Source organism: Caretta caretta, chromosome 1, assembly GCF_965140235.1.
Source record: "Caretta caretta isolate rCarCar2 chromosome 1, rCarCar1.hap1, whole genome shotgun sequence".
NCBI classification, from domain to species: domain Eukaryota; kingdom Metazoa; phylum Chordata; order Testudines; family Cheloniidae; genus Caretta; species Caretta caretta.
In genome coordinates, this window is record NC_134206.1 from 201927713 (window position 1) to 201948163 (window position 20451).

Below are 20451 nucleotides of genomic sequence, written 5' to 3' on the forward strand. Positions count from 1 at the left end.
AAACTATAGTTCTTTATCTGCTGAATAATACATTATTAGCTGAAGGTATCTTTTAGTAAGACTCTGTTTTATTGCAAAGAGACAGAGCTAAGGTTGCTTTTGGAAGGTTAACTCTGAATTTCCTGATGGATGCAGTTTTAAGTAGGACAATCTGGAAAGCTCGTGGGTTGTCTGGGTGCTTTCTAAAGATACTGTGTACTGAAGTAACAGTCTCTTCTGTAATACTTTTAGTTCAGGAATGCTGGATAGGTCTTGCTTAACTCTGCTGATATTTTTTTCACAAATTGCATGGCATACCTAAGGGCATTTATATAATGGGCAACAAAAATTCATAATTAGTCTTCATTACCTACCTTTCCTACAATGATTTATTTTTAATATTTACAAAAATTGATCAGATAATTGGTGATATGGTAGTGCATAGTTTTTCACAGGTTGTCTCCACATATAGCTATCTAGTTTCATTATAGTATTGTTGTAGTGTGGCATTGCATGATATCATATGTATGATGACGTAATTAAACTGTGAGAAATGCCCAGGCTCTATAGTGCTAAAATTGAAACCTCTACTTCCTGTATAAAATGCTAGAGCTTTTGTCTACTTATTGCCAGTCCTCTGCATAACCTCTGTGGCATCTCATGTAGCCCAGAATGAAAGCCTATCATAAATTTCACTACACTTAAGCTTGTAGAACAATTGAGGTATAGTTCTTGGAGAAGTTGAAAAGTCTTAGGAGTTTTTTGTTTTCTTTTTTTTTTTTATATTATTCATTTATTTGTATTATCACAGCATCAATGAGCTCCAGCCTTTTTGTGCCAGTGGTCTGGAAATTTCTCCCATTTGTCTTCCAGCACAACTTGCCCTGCTGGTTATGGCTGGCTGATTTAAAAGATTGGGTGGCTGGAAAGTCAACACTTAATTCTAGCCCTAGGAATGCGAACCAGTTGCCATACAAAGCAAGAAAAGGAGAAGGTTAAGAAAGTTCAATGTCTAAATTCCTTCCAGTGGAACTGGACTGATTAGATAAGAATTCAGAGCAGGTTTTTCCTAGCTGTCTGAAAAGCTTAGTGTGCACATAAGCAGGATGATTTCTTCTTGTTGTCCTCTGTTCAAATGATTGGAAAAACAGACATGATTTTATATGCCAACAAAGGGCTCTCAGGTAAGGAACATAGAGATAACAGGTTTAATGCCCTAGAGATTGAGTGAAACTTAGTGTTTAGATTCTGGAGACTCTCTAGAGTTTTGTTTCTCAGTGCTGTTGCCTGGGTTGTGTCAGGCATTAGGCTTCTACAGGCACATTCACGCTTTCTCCACTGCCTCATGCCCTTTTCCGAATATCTAGCTTTTGCATAGCTCTTTTCTCTCACACACATTGTTTGGAGACATTACGTCTCCTTCCCCTTGGAGGGGTAGTTCCTTAAACTGATGATACTGAAGCCAGTGTGAGAAAGCTTGTAGTTTGATTATCTGTGTCACATTTACTGTACTGGACTGTAAATACATTTGTTTGTGTGTGTACCAGTGCTCCATCTTCACAAGCACAGATTGCAGTCATTAAGCATCAAGTTCAAAAACCCTAGACTCCCTGAAACCACAGGAATCTCAGCAGAGTTGACTCAGCTTTCCAAGATTCCTAGGTAGACAAATTGAGTTCCTTGAAGTTTACTCTGAATCTTTTGGATAAGACCTTAAAGGGGCACTTTCACAAAATGTAGCCAGTTCCAAACAGTGAGTTAAAAGCATGTATGCTGTGGTACGTGTGCCAAATTCTCAGGCAACAACTCCTGCATATTGTAACAGTGTTAATATTAGCAAAAAGAAAAGGAGTACTTGTGGCACCTTAGAGACTAACCAATTTATTTGAGCATGAGCTTTCGTGAGCTACAGCTCACTTCATCGGATGTTAATATTTACAGTTTCCATAACATACCCAAATTATAAAGTTACTGAATTGTAGAACACACAGGCCCTGATTAAATGTAGTTTCCTGCCAATTCCTTTCCAAATGCCATCCAGCCTTTGAATTCCCCTGCCAATTCTTCTGATTTACAAAGCACATCTTTTTCAGTTTTAAAAATGTGTTTTTCTCTCCTGTTGCTGTATGAGAGCTGCTCATCAACCAGAGGTGCTGGCTGTACCCAAAGTTCTGTTTCAGTAAACAAACCTAAAAAATAAAGAAAAATATTTTTAATTCCTTTTATTTGGAGTCGTCATAGGTGGTATTTGTAACACTGCTGACTTAAAAAAAATACAGTTAGCTAAATGTAAAAAGAGCACTTGCAAACTTATGAGGACTATTCATTTCAACTCATCACCTCATGGTATCTATTTCCTTGTCATCCTGACTAAAGAACTTGAGTCCTGAGCATAGGCAGACAACCAGTGCTTGATTTACACAGGGTCATCAGTTCTGGCAGTACAGAGCAGAAGTCCCAGATGGGAATGTTAAAATCATAGAAGTGAGGTTACATGAGGCTTCCTTCACTTAGGAAGGAAAAATCAAACTGCACAACTACAAAATGGGGAATAACTGGCTAGGCAGTAGTACTGCTGAAAAGGATCCTAGGGCCTATAGTGGATCACAAATTGAATACGAGTCTACAAGGTGGAGAGAGTCCAGAGAGCAACAAAAATGATAAAAGGTTTAGAAAACCTGACCTATAAGGAATGGTTAAACAAACTGGGCATGTTTAGTCTTGAGAAAAGAAGACTGAGGTGGGACCTGATAACTGTGATCAAATAATGTGAAGGACTTCTATAAAGAGGATAGTGATTGATTGTTCTCCATGTCCTTTGAAAGTAGGACAAGAAGTACTGGGCTTAATCTGCAGCAAGGGAGATTTAGATTAGATATTAGGAAAATTTTTGTGATTATAAGGGTAGTTAAACTCTGGAACAGGCTTCCAAAGGAGGTTGTGGAATCCCTGTCACTGGAGATTCTTAAGAACAGGTTGGACAAACACCTGTCAGGGATGGTCCAGGTTTACTTGGCCCTGCCTCAGCAAAGGGGGCTGGACTTGAGGACCTCTTGAGACCCATCCAGCCCTTCATTTCTACATTTCTATGATTGTATACCTAGAGCTAATGCGTTTGGGCCATCACTATCACTCCTTTACTAAAAATAACTCCTAGCTAAAGACTAATTTACTCTGGGCAGAATTACTTTGAAAACTTAAAATTCACAGCTACAACTGGCTGTTAACTGATGCAATGCATATCGTAATAGTGCATGGAAAATGGACTAAGCGTTTATAAGAGAGTCTGGTCAAATGGCCAAAAAGTGATTCATTGTATTTTACACTGAACTGCTTGATACAATGGTACAGAAATGTGTGTGTACGGAACATGTCAAACATCTGTTGACACCTTTATTATTCAGAAAGAGCAATGGCCAATTGTTGCTTACATCTCTTAATAAAAGTTTCATACACTAGATCTAATGAGGCTTTTATGGTATGTTTATATCCCATTGTTGGGACACTGGGAGGTGAGTTCTTCCTCTTTCAGTTGTAATGTTGCTAAAACACAATGATTTGTACAGGAGCAATTTATTTTATTGTAAATCACCTTACTGTTAACAGGGAATCGATTAGAATTTGTTTTTACAATACCATTTTCTATGGAAAGTGTTCCAAAATTCTTTATGTATTATTGAAGTTTAGATCCACATTACAAAAACCACCACCATGGTTCGTACCAATTGGCCCCTTTGTTGGCAGCCTCAGCAGAGAGGCTAAGGCTTGGTCTTCACTACAGACTTATGTTGGTATAATGACGTCGCTCAGGGAAAATCCACACGCCTGAGCGATGTAGTTATACCAATCTAACTCCTGGTGTAGGCAGCGATAGGACAGGAGGGCTTCTCCCATCAGCAGAGCTATTGTCTTTTGGGGAGGTGGACTAACTATGCCAATGGGAGAAGCTCTCCCTTCACTGAAGGTAGTGTCTTCATTAAGCTCTGCAGTGCTGTAAGTGCAGACAAGCCTATAGTCTTAAAGGGTCCCTGGAGACCAAACTACCCTGTTACCCCTAAATGTGATCCCTTTATTAAGGGGTGAATCATATAGGTAAAGCAGGATCAGGAATCTTGTGTTGCTGGTACCTACCTTGTACCTGTTCTCTGGACTTCAGTCTTTAGTGTCACCAGTCTACCAGTTTAATTACTGAAAGTGGCAAAAATCCCATTGTGCAGCTGCATTTCTGAGACAATGCTGTATTTAACAGATCTGATATTTCGGTTTGGGATTTTAGTTTATAGCAGCATAGCATTGTATAACGGAGCATAATGACAGTGATAAATACATTTAGATACTGTCTATTCTTTTCCAGTTTTCTGGTGTTTATTTTCTTTACACTATAACCCTAGTTTCCTGCTAGTATGAAGATAGTTGATAGCTGAAAATAAAGCTGTTTACTTTAACCTTTCACCTTTCATTGTTGCAGATCTCAAGTTCCACTTATAAATATAGGAGTGAGGAGTTTAAGAGACAGTTTTCACATCTGCCAGATTTGGAGAGGCTCATAGTAGGTAAGATGTGAACAAACCAACCAAACTGTGTTATTGCTGATAATGTCAAACAACTTTAGCTTTTACTTCTTAAAAGTAGACTCCTATGCTGGAGGAATGCTGCCAGCCCCTCTGGATGGTGGTCATGGGGTGTCTCTTAAGGTAACTTCTCCTACCCGTCCCATAGGTAACTTCTCCTACCCGTCCCATAGGTGGCCAAACATCTATTGGCCAGGGTTCGTATGTAAGGTAGCATCTGTCACAGGCAATCATGAGGGGAAAGGCGAGGCCAGGGCATCCTGAGAAGGATGTGCTGGGACAGCATATTGAATAGATAGGCTCAGAAATATTTGGATTATGACTAGTCTGGAGAGTGTGGGGAAAGAGCAGAGTTAGAATTATATCCTAGAAATTTTGATTTGTGCCACTGGATTCTTTTCTGGCATGGGCAATACATTTGGTGCATCTTCACATACTGCTGCTTCAGACACTTAACGGATGTTGAATGAGAAGGGCGTGAAGGGGGGCAATTTTTTAAAACGGTAACTAACAAAGGTTAACTAGGTTTAACAGAGGAGAGGGGGTTAATACAGAATCTAAACTCAAAGCTCTCTTGAAATGAGTCTCAGCAAATGAAGCCTAAAAAAATAAAATCATGTTTCTCATTAAGGTGACACTGGGTTTAAGTGAAGCATCTTTAAAAATGTGTCCAAGTGCAACCATTTCTCAGGCTGGCAGGGAGTTGAACACTGTGTTAGTGATGCCTATCAGTCTGGCTTTTGCAGGAGATAAAGTCCCAGAAAGCATTGCTCACTGTTGTAATTGCATGAGTCCTGTTTCTGGCACGTATACGCCACTGCCAGTAGAGATTTTGCCACCCATGAAAAAGCAGCAATGGCACAGAGGCTAGTAGATGTTACCTTGACAGACAGACAGACAGACAAATGTCCAGAGGGACTCCTGAAAGCTTTCTCCTTGCATAGGAGTCTGTTTTTAAGACGGTCAGGGTTGCAGGGAGAAGAATTGGGATGTTCTTCTTTCTGAAGCAATAGACCGCCCATGGCGGAGGGAGGAGAGAAAGAGACTTGCAGCCCAGAACTGTCACTTCTTCCTGATATGCTATTTCAAAGGACTGTATAAGGCAGAAGTCTAATATGAAGGCATTTCTTCTGGAAGGTGATATGCCCTGGCACCTATGTCAGGTGTCTCATCAGGTGAATGGTTTGTGAAAAATTAATTTGTCAGAGGCAGCTCCTGTGTCTCAAGGGTGGTGTTTTTTTGGTGGTGGTGGGGTGGGGGAAGTAAAGGGAAAACTCCCTGTCCCCAAAGTCATGGCCTATGAATTGTGTTGCTAAACTCACCTTGCTTTGAGGCAAGGTAGTGAATGGGAAGGAGAAAGAACTATACCATCAGGTCTGGGAAAGACTATGCAAGAAATGAAGCACAACAAGCAGTGTCTTTCTGAGGGATTAATGTACCTCTAAGGGGCACTCTCAGGTAAAAATCTTACCTATTTCTTGGGGACCTGTGATGCTAGCCTAGTGCTAAGCGGAAAAGATGCACATTTTAAATTCACCATGACCCAGGGAAATAAGTTTAGATTTTTTTTTTTGTAAACATGTCAGAATATTTTTGGCTGTTAGACAGGTGGTAAGTATTTCTAAGGTGTCTCGAATAGCTAGGTAAGTCACACTTACCATGAGCTCTGTCCCTGCTACTTAATAATCAGCTCAGAACCTCAATGAATCATAGAATCTCAGGGTTGGAAGGGACCTCAGGAGGTCATCTAGTCCAACCCCCGGCTCAAAGCAGGACCAAACCCCAATTTTTGCCCCAGATCCCTAAATGGCCCCCTCGAGGATTGAACTCGCAACCCTGGGTTTGAGCAGGCCAATGCTCAAAGCACTGAGCTATCCCTCCCCCCAAGAACCTCACTAAAAAGTGGTCTGCAGAATTTAGGACCATTCCATGGAGTCTTTTCTTCAATCTAAAAAGAACTTTGAGTTTGTTGGACTCAGAGAGAAAATACAATGATATCAGCTACCACCAGCCCCTTTGCCTCAGATACTTATAAGAAATGCATAGTGAAAATTACTCCAGATCTCACTGTAGTTATGGAAATGAATGGGGAAATATATAAACAACTCTACAATCTTAACTGGATGACTACTGCTAAAAAGGATAAAGCTTGCTGATCACCAGGGTGAACTGGAACCGTGTATTCTATCGAGAGGACATCGGTGGAACTGCAACAACAGGATTACAGATCTGGAGAAAAAGAATGGTTTGACTAGAAGAAAAACAAGAGGTTTGTGAGAAAAGAACATCAGGCTGTTGTATTTACCTGAAGGCACTGAAACACCTATTTTGAGCCCACTCTGCCAGATGTTACCAAATGGAGAACTTTTAAAACCCATCAGACCCACTATCTTCTTGCCTCTGTACCTGCTGCTGCTGACTCACCTCACCACTTCTTAAAAGGTCACTCAGCAAGCAAGCCTGACTGCACCACTGGAGACCCACTTAACAAATACACTGTATCAGAGATAAGTATTCTGATACCAACATAACATCAGGGTTTATCTCTTGCAATAAAAAGGCAGCCTTTAATCCAGCAAGAAAGTCTTGCTAGATGCTTGGTGTTCAGGCTACAGCACCGTCTACCCAGAAACAGCCAAGTGCTTTTATAGAAGAGAAATTAGAACTTTCACCCACCTGGAAGATGTGACATGCTAAATCCTTACATCCTTCTCAGGCTGCAATGGAAAACGAAGTTATTCTATGCCATCAAGTGTACTTCTGTGTAAAAATAGGACATTCCTGTGGACTGGGTTCAATACACAGTAAATTAGAAGAAACATATCAAAACATAGTTTGAGTTTATTAAGTTACTCTCTGATAGGGATGATTAAGAAAGCAACTAAGCAAATTCTATGAAGCATATTTGCCATGAACAGGCTACCTAGGGTTTGAAGAATAGACTTGCTGATGGATTAACCCCAGCCATATAGCACCTCCTCAGTCAGAAGCAAACAAAGGCATTCTTTTATGTAATTACTCTTTACCCCATGGGAGTAGCATTCATTTAAAAGGACCTTTTCTGACCTCCAGTCTTAAAACCTTTTGTTTGCTTGGTATAGTGGATTTGAACCCAAGCTGTATTAGTTATTCATCTATAAATATTTAAGGTAGTAATTACCTACTCATTGTTATCCACAGAAATGTAACTACTGCTGTTCTTTATAATATGTTTTTCTTTTTTTCTGGTTACTCTTGTACATTCTTATAATTATGAGAACTGGAGTTAAAGATTATACAAAAATGACTGTGATTCCATACCTATACTATAAACTAAGTGCCTTTGATTTTCATAGTGTAAGCATTTAAAAAATCTGATTGGAAGATCACCATTTAATTAAAAAGTTTTTCATCTTTAACATTTTATATCCGTTTTTACAATTAGGCTCGTAGGTTACTAGAACTGGGATTAATGTTAATTCTCAATTTTCAGTTTGCCTATTTTTTGCATTTTGACATCCCATTGTGTATAGTCAGTTCCACTGTTTTGTTGCTGATCACTTGCATCACGCTCATTCTCTACTCTGGGGGGATCCCATGTGCATATTCTTCCCTGAGCTCCGCAAGAAAGCGTGTTTACTAGTAGCAGCAAAGCTGACACCAAAGAGGCTGGTTGGCAGGTGTACAGAGAGAAGGGAGATAGGGAGGAGAAGTGGCCCCTGTGTGTTTTGGTGGTGGTGATGATCTTATACCTGCCCAAAAGACCCTTATAAACACAGAAGGACATCAAAAAATTTAATAAAAGAATTAAGATGGAATTCTTTTAAAAGTCAGGACACAGTATTTAAAGGATTCTCTATCAGAAGACTGATTTGGACAGTGTCTCTCTTAATTTCTGCTGTGCTGCTTGTTAACCTGAATTTCTTTCAGCCTCTTCTAACTTGTTCGTCAGTTCCGCTTTCAGTTTCTCATATATTGGGGTTGCAAATATTGCCAGGTAATTTTAATTTCTTTGCAAACACTGGTTCAATTTGAATTTAGGGGGGAAATTCAAGGAAATATTTTTATTGGTCCTCAATTTGTAAAAGTTGATGTGTACTAAAGCTAAATTTTGGCCAGTTTCACCTGACAGTTTCCCTGTAATAGTCATGGTTGTTTCAGCCGCATGCATGTAATTAATACCTCAAATGTGTAAAATAAATCAACCTAGTATTTATACAGAATTTAAATTCTTAGGGTGGGATTTTCGAAAGGGCTCAATGTTGTCCTAACGGTGCTTTCAGTGTAGGTTAAGAGGATTCTTACCCTTCACTTCAGTGGCAGCAACAAAGCCAGTACTAGGCGTTTATGAAAATCTCACACGTACTGCTTCAGTGGTGAATCTTTCTGCTCCTTAAATCAGAGTGACACCAGTAAAGAGATAAATTAGCTCCTTGCTGTTGTTAATGGAGATCCATTAATGTACTGTTCAAGATACAGTCAGTTCCCAGCAGCAATATTTCAGCCAGAGGCCATTTCATACAGGTAATAAAAAGAAACCTTGATTGAAAAAGGCCTCTGGCTGAAGTATCCCTGCCGGAATGTGGATATCTACTAAATAAGGATTTTTTAACTCGTTGTGGGTTGTGATACGATAAGGAATGTAAAATGATTCACCTTAGAAACGCACAGTTTACTGTGGTATGTGTGACTGGTTGACTATATGTTCTGAATTAGTAGACAAAATATTGCCTTTGTATTCGGCTACTTCATTCAAGTGACTTGAAGCTTGACTTGTAGAGTGCAATTTCAATATTCTGTTTTGCAAAGAAAATCAAGCAGAAGTTCATTGTCTGCCACACCTTGCCAGATATCTGAAACCAGAGGGTAATACACAATGGCCAGAGTTCTGATTTCCCTGTTCACACAAATAGTTCCATTGACTTTGGTAAAGTAGGACATCAACAGGATTCCTCACCATAAATAAATGGGATTTGGCCCAATATGAGTTTAATTTTTATGGAATTTTCCTTTGAGTAATGAAAGATATTCCCCTAGTTTTGATTTCCAAATCAAAGAGAGTTGGGTTTACAGGAAAAAAATAGGGCTGATCCGATTGGACTGTAATGAGTGAGTAAGCTCCTCTTGGTCTTTATGTCTAGATTATGCCTGTGCCCTCCAGAAGGATATTCTGCTGCAAGGACGCATGTACCTCTCTGAAAACTGGCTCTGTTTCCACAGCAACATCTTCCGATGGGAGACCACGGTAAGTTGCTTTGTGTGTTTGATTATTGGTTTGCTTAAAAGAAATCCCTTATCCCTTTTTGTTTTGGGGAATCATACCTGAAGCTTTCTGGTTGAGGGATCCTTCTTGGTGATGGTAATCATGGAGGGCATTCCATTGGGGCTGACACTGCAAAAGGCAGCCGGCCGTCATGACTGGAGTTACAAATCTCTGTTGCACCGTAAAACCAAAGAGCAGCCTGGAAGTCAATGGAACACTAAGATCAGTCTGTTTAAAATTGTCTCTATCCCTCAGCGCTGGAGGGATGGATGTGAGGTGAAGTGTCGAAAAAGAAATGCCAAAAGACCATGATGGGATTTTTCTATTTGGATCTTCAGCCTTGTGTGTATAAGCTATGCAAAGATGGCTTCCAGCTGAAACAAACATGCTATAACTCTTACTGATTGACCAGGCGGAAGCTCTTTTTTGGATCACCTTGGGGAGCTGCTTATTAACATTCTAGATAGTTGCAGTTCAAGTCTCACCTGTCCTAATGTGCAGAGCGCCCCCCACGTCAACTGGGAGATTCCACAGCAGTGTTTATAGACTCATAGACTTTAAGGCCAGAAGGGACCATCATGATCGTCTCGTCTGACCTCCTGCACATCACAGGCCATGGAACCTCACCCACTCCTGTAATAGACCCCTAACCTCTGCTGAGTTACTGAAGTCCTCAAATCAGGGTTGAAAGACATCAAGTTACAGAGACTCCACCATTTACACTAGTTTAAACCTGCAAGTGACCCGTGCCCTAGGCTGCACGCCACTTGGCAAATGTACCTACATGCACATCTGTCAGGCTGTTAGCAGAAATGAGACATTACAGCAGAAGAAGGGAGTACAGATGTCTTTTCCAGTGTAGCAGCCAGGATTGGCATTCAGATTTGTGGGACTCAGCTTGCTGTCAGGATAGGATTTGTCATGAATCCTCTAGTCCTGCTGTGGGAGTGGTAAGGGTGCAGTGAATTGTCTGCTCACTATTTGGTTCTGGTGCGCTCGGCTGGGCTGGGCAGGGCTGTGAATGACAAAGCTTTGGTATGCTTTTGCTTAAGGGTGGTCCTGGTGTCCTGTGCCCTACATCTACTATGCTTTATTCAAGTAGCTTGGGTTAGTTTGATGTTGAGTTCCTCTTGCATGTCTTGTGCCCTGTGGATTTCTGGGATTTAATAACTTTTCTATGTGTGTTTTTTTGTATCTATTTCTGTTCAGATTTCTATTGCCTTGAAGGATATAACCTTCGTGACAAAGGAGAAGACTGCACGGCTCATTCCAAATGCCATCCAGATTGTAACAGAAGGGGAGAAGGTGAAAAGCTAGTATTTTCTTTTTCATAACAATAATTCCTGGGGCACAGCATTTTTTGATTCCTGTTGGCTAAGGCAACCGTCCCAATTTTATATTTAAACTGCAGTTATGATCAGAGAAGTGACTGTTTCTTTAAAAAAAAAATAAAAAAAATCTTACACCACACATCTACTCCCTGTGTGTGTCACAGTCAGATCTGATAACTTTGGTGACTAAAACAAGTGTTTACTACTCTTTACTTGGGTTAGCACTGCAGTGTCAGCATACCTGTGGGAGAGGATGTCAAAGTCTATTCTGTAACATCAACAGAATTGTCAGCTAAGTTTCAGTTGCAAAATCTTTATTACTAGGGATGATGCCTGGGCCAGAAAGAACCAAGTGAGTCCGAGCTAATAACTAGTAATATCATCTTTTTACTTGTTGTTTGAGCAGAGTTGCTGTGGAATCAGTGAACACAATAAACACAGGGCCCCATAATGCCATTTTTAGGGATTTCCTTTTCAGAGTGGGTTTGCATTGGAATTTGATGTTTTGCAACCTCTATAAATAAAACGCATCCTTGGAAGACAGTTGCTATATGCTAAAAGGGCTGTTTTGTAATGGGTTTTGGTATAATTAGGAGCTTCTCCCTGCCTCCTGGGTGCTGTATTCTGCACTAGCTGTAGCTTCTGGGTGAATTTCAAAGGAATTCCAAAGAGCAAGTTGCAAAAGGTTAGCCTGCCCAATCTGGATTGGGATGGGAGTTGGCTAATCACCAGCTTTTCAGTAACCTCCCCTCCCAGAAAAACAAAACTGTTAGGCTGAAAACAGGGTGACAGTTGCCTAGTGTGAGTCTGTTGGTGTTTTTGAGGAATGACTGCTTATTCAATATAGCTTATTCAAATATAGCTGACACTGAAGGGAGACCTTTGCAGTTCCATAATGGGGCCCATGAGTCTTACTAGTTTTTCCCTGCTGCAAAGGACATGATTCTATCCGTGTGTTGAAGAGGTTAGAAACTTTTAAAAATGGAATGAGTAAAAGTGAATGATAAGGCAAAACCCAAGAGAGCAGATTAGGTAAAGCAGAGATTCTCAAACTTTTGTATTGGTGACCCCTTTCACACAGCAAGCCTGTGAGTGCAACACCGCCTTATAAATTAAAAACACAACTGTTTATATTAAATGCTATTATACCTGCTGGAGGCAAAGCGAGGCTTGGGGGTGGAAGCTGATAGCTCGTGACCCCCGTGTAATAACCTTGTGACCCCTTGAGAAGTCACAGCCCCCAGTTTGAGAACCCCTGAGGTAAAGGATGATGTGCTAGGCCTTGGTGAGAAGACTAGCAAGATAAAATCATGCAAACAGTGGGTGTGAAGGAGGAGGGTGAGGGTACTGATAGGTGGAGACTAGTGCAAGCATAGAGGGATACATGAAGGTGCAAGTGGGAGAAAGAGGTTTAGGGAGCAGATAAATGATATAGAGGATATTTTTTATACTGGAGTAAGTGCTTGCAAGTAGATGCCACAAAAAGCAAGAAAAATGTTTTATATAATGTATAGACAGTGGGAATCTACAGGCTTCAGTAAGTGTCCTCAATAGCTGCATATCCCACTGACTGCCTAGTTGTAGGTATTAATCCATTTCCCTGGGGCCATGATTTTGAGGGTAGGTATATCGTTTGACCATACCATGGACATCGTATAACTACTACTGCCTCTTCTAGAAACTGTACAATATGGATTCACATAGGAATTCAATAAAGCGAGCTATCATCTTATCTTCCATCCAGTTTTTCTTCACGTCCTTCAGTGCTAGAGATAGAAGCTACCTCAGTATCTTCCGCTTATGGCAGAATGCACTGCTGGACAAGGTAAGGTTTTGTTGTTGTTTTTTGTTTCTGTGGGGGGCGGGTGTAGCTGATCAACACTATTAAAAAAAGTCAAGGATCACTTTTTCTAGTTTCAGAGTAGCAGCCGTGTTAGTCTGTATCCGCAAAAAGAAAAGGAAAAAGAAAAGGAGTACTTGTGGCACCTTAGAGACTAACCAATTTATTTGAGCATGCTCTTTCGTGAGCTACAGCTCACTTCATCGGATGCATACCGTGGAAACTGCAGCAGACTTTATATACACACAGAGAATATGAAACAATACCTCCTCCCACCCCACTGTCCTGCTGGTAATAGCTTATCTAAAGTGATCATCAGGTTGGGCCATTTCCAGCACAAATCCAGGTTTTCTCACCCTCCACCCCCCCACACAAATTCACTCTCCTGCTGGTGATAGCCCATCCAAAGTGACAACTCTTTACACAATGTGCATGATAATCAAGTTGGGCCATTTCCTGCACAAATCCAGGTTCTCTCACCCCCTCACTCCCCTCCCAAAAACCACACACACAAACTCACTATCCTGCTGGTAATAGCTCATCCAAAGTGACCACTCTCCCTACAATGTGTATGATAATCAAGGTGGGCCATTTCCAGCACAAATCCAGGTTTTCTCACACCCCCCACACCCCCATACACACACAAACTCACTCTCCTGCTGGTAATAGCTCATCAAAACTGATCACTCTCCAAGTTTAAATCCAAGTTAAACCAGAACATCTGGGGGGGGGGGGGGTAGGAAAAAACAAGGGGAAATAGGCTACCTTGCATAATGACTTAGCCACTCCCAGTCTCTATTTAAGCCTAAATTAATAGTATCCAATTTGCAAATGAATTCCAATTCAGCAGTTTCTCGCTGGAGTCTGGATTTGAAGTTTTTTTGTTTTAAGATAGCGACCTTCATGTCTGTGATTGCGTGACCAGAGAGATTGAAGTGTTCTCTCGTTCACCTGCACATCCACCAATGTGATATATGCCATCATGTGCCAGCAATGCCCCTCTGCCATTTACATTGGTCAAACTGGACAGTCTCTACGTAAAAGAATAAATGGACACAAATCAGATGTCAAGAATTATAACATTCATAAACCAGTCGGAGAACACTTCAATCTCTCTGGTCACGCAATCACAGACATGAAGGTCGCTATCTTAAAACAAAAAAACTTCAAATCCAGACTCCAGCGAGAAACTGCTGAATTGGAATTCATTTGCAAATTGGATACTATTAATTTAGGCTTAAATAGAGACTGGGAGTGGCTATTTCCCCTTGTTTTTTCCTACCCCCCCCCCCCCCCAGATATTCTGGTTTAACTTGGATTTAAACTTTGAGAGTGGTCAGTTTGGATGAGCTATTGCCAGCAGGAGAGTGAGTTTGTGTGTGTATGGGGGTGTGGGGGGTGTGAGAAAACCTGGATTTGTGCTGGAAATGGCCCACCTTGATTATCATGCACATTGTGTAAAGAGTTGTCACTTTGGATGGGCTATCACCAGCAGGAGAGTGAATCTGTGTGGGGGGGTGGAGGGTGAGAAAACCTGGATTTGTGCTGGAAATGGCCCAACCTGATGATCATTTTAGATAAGCTATTACCAGCAGGACAGTGGGGTGGGAGGAGGTATTGTTTCATATTCTCTGTGTGTATATAAAGTCTGCTGCAGTTTCCACGGTATGCATCCGATGAAGTGAGCTGTAGCTCACGAAAGCTCATGCTCATATAAATTGGTTAGTCTCTAAGGTGCCACTTGTACTCCTTTTCTTTTTGCGAATACAGACTAACACGGCTGTTACTCTGAAAAAAGAAAAGGAGTACGAGTGGCACCTTAGAGACTAACCAATTTATTTGAGCATAAGCTTTCGTGAGCTACAGCCCACTTCATCGGATGCATTCAGTGAAAAATACAGTGGGGAGATTTTAGAAAATAGAGAACATGAAACAATGGGTGTTACCATACACACTGTAACCAAAGTGATCAGGGAAGGTGAGCTATTACCAGCAGGAGAGAAAAATAAACCTTTTTCTAGTGAGCACTAGATCTGCACTGGAGGCTAAATGATTTCAGAAACAGAGGTTTGGTTCTTCAAGTATTCCAATCAAGAGTCGAAGTGGGGGTGGGGTGGGAGAAAGTATTGGTACTCTCCCAGGCTCCACTTACTTCAGATTCCAGAATGAGACTCCTGTCAAAGATGATCTTCATAATATGATGATCCTTCGCTTTTCTTGCATTTACATTTTAAATGTAGTCATTATCTGTGAAGTTAATAACTCCATTGGGATGGCAGAGAAGCTCACACCTCTTTTGGAGCTATTGTTTCAGGCTATTTGTAAACTCAGGCAGATATTACTGGATTGATTTATAGTTGGTTCAGGTTTTTAAGGTCATCTTTGTGACCATAAGAGTTAGAGATTTTTTTTTTAAGGAATAAGATTAGATTCTGGAAAACAAATTGGCATCATCTCAAGAAAAGTAAAGCAGGTTAAACCCTCTGCCAACCAGCTCAATATGACCCCTGAGCTGAAAAGACCCAACAAAGATGAAGGCTGAACTACATACAGGTGTGTTTTGGCAACTTCTGCTAGGTAGCTTGATTTATATGGCAGTTTGTGTACACTTAATCTGATGCTTCTTCCTGAAAATGCAATGACATGTTTGTTGCAAAGAGTCAGTGCAAATAACATGCTTCTTTGGATCTCTTTCCTGTAATTCACAGTTCTCATTGTTTTAATATTTGAAAGTAGAGGCAGCTAAACTCAAAGATACACAAATATAACTTTGAAGAAGAATGTCCCCCAGAGACTTAAATCTGCTGCACTGTTTATATACATATCCTGCACATAATCTTAGCTAATTTAGAGTTAAGGTGGCTCAAATGTGTTTAAAAGAAACACAAATGCTAAAATTCAAGGAAAACACCATTTAAGGTAACATTTAACATCCAGATCAGCCACAAATCCACATCCCTTACAAACCGAACACACTGTCACACTCATAACTCCATGTCAAACTCCTTTTCCATTCCAGCATCCAGTATAGACAACTACAATGTATCCACCCAATTCCTCCCTATCCCCTATTCAAGTGCGCAACCTTCACTCCAACCTCATATTTTACTTGTACACATTTTCTTGTAGATGTTACCACTACAGGACTGGGTATGGATACTGTATCTTAATCCAGCTCATCATGAATATAAATTGATGTTAGTAATAATAAAAGGAGGCAGGGGCATGTGCAAGAATTTAAATTTCACTGTTTTTGGAGGGGCACATTCTGGGCCCCACCACAGCCCTGGGGCTGGAGGAGCTGTCAGCTCCCACCGGGGCCCCAGGGTCAGAGGAATTGTCAGCTCCCACCATGCCCCCAGGACCGGAGGAGCGCTGTGCCCTGGCCAATTACTGGGGAGCCTGTGCCCCTGCTTGTCTCCCCTTGTGCATGCCCTGGGAGGGAGAAAAATAATTGTCACTTTGGCATGGTGGCTAGGGGAGTGGAATGAGGGGGAAGCCTATGGCATTAGAGAGCTATTGTGGCAATATTTTAAAAAACTATCTCTGTCCTTAGTCAAAAAAGGGAGCATTTTGAAAATTTCCTCAGCAAGTTAGTCAATATTTTAAAATTGCATGTTGTCTTAATGTAGAGTCACTACTGACCTATTCGTAATATCATAAATTTCACAGACACTGAAATGTATATTAGTAGCTTCATCATCGCAGTCTTTTGGTGTCATAAATGTCCATTTGCATTTTGTTAAGGGAGCATCAGCAAAACAAAATCTTATCAGGCATGTCGTTAAAACCCTGAACAAACGTAACAAATGGTAGGTTTCAGAGTAGCAGCCGTGTTAGTCTGTATCCGCAAAAAGAACATAACAAAAGTGCTCCTAATTTCTAACGAACAGTTATAACTCATAATCAGGTTTCACTTTCAACTCCTGCAAGTTTTCTTCCTTATCAGTTTTTTGGATGTATTTTCCTCTCTGAATTTTAGTTTAGTCAATTAGCTGTTTTGAGCTTTGCTGGGTACAGAATTGCTCCTGAGTGCAATTACATTGAAGGAAGGAGCTTTAGGGGTGTGGAATGAAGTAGCTAGAATTCTTCTTGATGTTTCCGAGGCATACATACCAGAGAAGTAGCTCTACCACCCTTGCAGCCAGCCAACTCCTCAGCGCTGATGGGGGCGGGGGGGAGAGGGGTGTCTTTTCCCCACTCCTTTTTGAGCAGCTAGTGCTGTTGTAGAGAGCTAATTGGGAGCAGGGACTGCATCCTCCCAGACTAATTCTAGCCATCCCTGTGCAGGGTCACAAGGGAATATGGGAGGGAGGGGGAATGTGTTGTGCCTCTCCCTCCCTACCCCCCTGCACAACTGGCCAGAATCTATTAACTTTTATCTTGAAAGTCTGCAGAGATGCACAGAAAGAACTTCTGTTCAGTTTCTCATCCAAACTCCTGTAATTGTAAAAATGTATCCTCATGCTCACTCTGAAGGTATTGTAGGGCAGTATCCTGAACTGCATGCAAGACCAAGTGCTTGTGTTGGATTGTAACATGTGACCACCTGGTCCTGAAGGAAGAACTATATTGTTTGAGCCATTCTTAAACATGTATTGCGTTTTGTCTGGTTTTCATGTGTGGCAATATGAGAGAGTCATGAGCAAATTGCATGCATTTGTGTTCCCTTGACCCTTCCACCTGTATTTTGCTTACTAGTTCAGCAATACTTGAGATAACCTCTAATGTTTCTGAGCTGCTTCAAATGGGCCCTAAAAAAACCACAAAACCGCCTGCCCCAAAAATAATTTTCTCACTCCCAAAACTGCACTACCTTCAATGCTAGGACAAGCAGGATTTGATATTGGACCAGTGACAGGTTTAACGTCCGTTATCAACCATCAGAGCTATAAATAGAAGAATTGAGAATCTCTTCTTTCCAGTGGTGTAAGACTTTTGTTTCTAGAATTAGTAGATTTTGCAATATCAGCCCTTTAATACTGCAATGTTAAGAATATAAAAACTATTTTATGGAGACTTTTAAAAATGCATTAGATATTTTCTTCTCCCCCACCATGTACAGTTGGACTCGTACTAAGGCAGTTTGATTTGTGAGGTAGAGGGATAGGAAAAATAGTATAATTCATCTTTTAAACTCTCTAACACCTTTGCAAATCGATCTTCTAGTGAATTATGTCCTAAAATAAATGATGATGCGGTGTGATGTAAAGATTTTAGTAGCAACAGAACTGGGTGCATCCCAGCTTTGAAATCTGTGGAAGAAAACCCCTGTATAGGATCAACATCTATATATAAAATGCAAAGCCATATTGTTACTATATAAAGCACAAAAACTTGCCTGCTATTAAACTGTAATAGACAAGTTATGCAATTCAGCACTGAAAAGGTAAAGGTACCAAGGACTCTTTCTCTTTCACTGTGGCTGGGCATAGTATGTCCTGCTTTTCCATTTAAAACTCACGCTGTGGCACATGTATGTACTGACAGGAGTGAAAAGGTTAAATGAAGAGGCCTGATAAGGGAGCTGTGCTAACAATGCAGACTAACACAGCTGCTACTCTGAAACCTGTCGTTAAAAAAGAAGGTTCTCTGATTGCAGTAAACAGTGGCTTAAGCTGCTTTAAGTGGAGATATTAGTGACAAAAGCTGCAGCTTCTGAAGCCACTCCCTTGAGAAGCTGTGTGTTGGATTCAAGGCATTCTTTAACATCTTTAGATATTTAAAATACTGCTTGAACGGGCATTGTAAAACTCCAAATGAGTTTAAATAAGTCTGTCTCCAGCTGTCTCTTGCTGTAATGGAACTTTACGTACAGCTTAATATGTCTGGAAGAGGAAAGGAAAAGACTGTGTCTTTAACAAACCCTGCTTACCTATGCTTCCTTAGTGGGAGCGGCCTAGGAACCAGACCGGAATCTAGCACAAGTTCCAGTTCTGCAGGCAGACCAGCCCACTTGTGAACAGCTCTGCTACTGCCAAGCAGGAAGTTACGGAGAAACAGGTTTGAAACAGCAGCACATCCATCTTCGACAAGACAAAGATATGTCTTAATAAACAACAATGTAAGCAACCTGCTTACCCCAGGAGTTTTGCCACTGTGTAGTGGAGTCGTCTTCACGACAGCTCAAGGCCCATTGGGTCTTGATTACAGCCAAACTAGCATGGGCTGGGAATTGTTCTTCTGAATTTTTGGACTTGCTTGGTAGCCATGCAGCCCCTTGGGTTCATCTGCTTCACAGAAAACTCAGCCCTTTGGGGTGAAATGATGTGCTTCTGAATGCAGGAGAGTTCTACAGTCCCAGAAGCACAGGTTGCTGTCTTTTGGTGAGGGCTTGTTTCCTGAGCATCAATATGAAGTTGGCTAAGTAGGTGCAGAATTTGAGAATTGAAAATGTAAGGTTCTCACCACTTTCTATTGAAAGGGACACAGAGCAAATGTGATTAAAAACCATGCTTTCATAATCAGAAATCTGCTAGTAGCCTTAATAAATCAATAGTTATTGAAGCTGAACATTTTAAATATAACTTCCAAATACATTCTGCATTTGTGGAAGTCTTAAGGTATAATAGTCATATAAGAAAAATCGTGTGTGTGTGTAGGTATAAATATATATATGGATAGCCACATATTTGTGCTTGTGTGTTACCTTTTTTGTACCTTTAAATTTCTGTCACTATTGCAAAACCCTGCAAGCTGCGTAAGCAGGACAGTGGTGTCTTTTTAAAATGTCGTTAATGCACAGATATTTAATATGATTTTTCTTGTAAATTGTTCTTATGTTATTTCTTCATTCGTAATGTTCAATTCCATTGATCTATATGGATCATGGCTGATACACAGTTTCCAGCGTCTTTAGAGACCATTAATGACATTCTTCTTTCACATCCATAAACTCCTTATGCCTTCTTTCCCACTTTCTTCGAGTTCTTTTCAATAAGAAAAATGGACTTTGAGACTGGTTGTTTACTTTGTGGATATAGGTTTAAGTGTCAGGATCCTTTCTCTTTTTCTTACCCCTCTTGAGAATACCCGAGAGCACCTGAACAGGTCAAAGTGTGAATTTTGTTGGTGGATTGGGAAACCTGGCTCAATTTCTTAACAATGAAAGGAAAAACCTAGCACTGGACTTCTATAAAGAAATCTGAACACATTTCTAAGATTCCCCTCACCCTTCCTGAGAGTAATATCCTTGTTTAGTCATAAGAATAACCATAGTGTCTCATATCAGTGGTCCATCTAGTCCAGTATCTTGTCTCTGGCAGCAGTCAGTACCGGATAATAGTAACTTACAATTTAGGTAGTTCTGTCCATCTGTAAAACTCAGTGTTTTACAAAAGTGTGTAAACTTCATGGGGAAACTGAGGCACATATCTATTACACAACTTACCCAAAGTCATAAGGAAGTCACTGGCACAGCTGGGAAAAGAACCCAGAACTCCTAAGTACTGGTCTAGTGCCCTATCCTTTAGATTTTGAGAGGAAAGC

The 20451-nt window shown here is 40.7% G+C and overlaps 1 protein-coding gene and 1 long non-coding RNA gene across 7 annotated transcripts in view; one reads left to right on the top strand and one right to left on the bottom strand.

Moving 5' to 3' along the window:
* Positions 1 to 20451, top strand: part of GRAMD1C (GRAM domain containing 1C) — an 87225-nt gene that overhangs the window by 29809 nt on the left and 36965 nt on the right. For 4 of the 6 annotated variants that reach the window (XM_048817908.2, XM_048817891.2, XM_075118807.1 and 1 more), the window contains 4 exons: positions 4448 to 4532; positions 9671 to 9774; positions 11002 to 11097; positions 12868 to 12948. In XM_048817908.2, the coding sequence (XP_048673865.2) occupies positions 4448 to 4532; positions 9671 to 9774; positions 11002 to 11097; positions 12868 to 12948 (366 nt within the window). Of the gene's footprint in view, positions 1 to 4447; positions 4533 to 9670; positions 9775 to 11001; positions 11098 to 12867; positions 12949 to 18834; positions 19359 to 20451 lie in introns of those variants that run through there. The other 2 variants (XM_075118811.1, XM_048817918.2) reach the window with 2 other exon arrangements.
* Positions 1879 to 9964, bottom strand: LOC142068827 (uncharacterized). The gene is made up of 3 exons (XR_012664739.1): positions 9852 to 9964; positions 7227 to 7267; positions 1879 to 2168 (listed from the first exon to the last, which is right to left on the bottom strand). It is a non-coding gene; the product is annotated as an uncharacterized LOC142068827 (long non-coding RNA).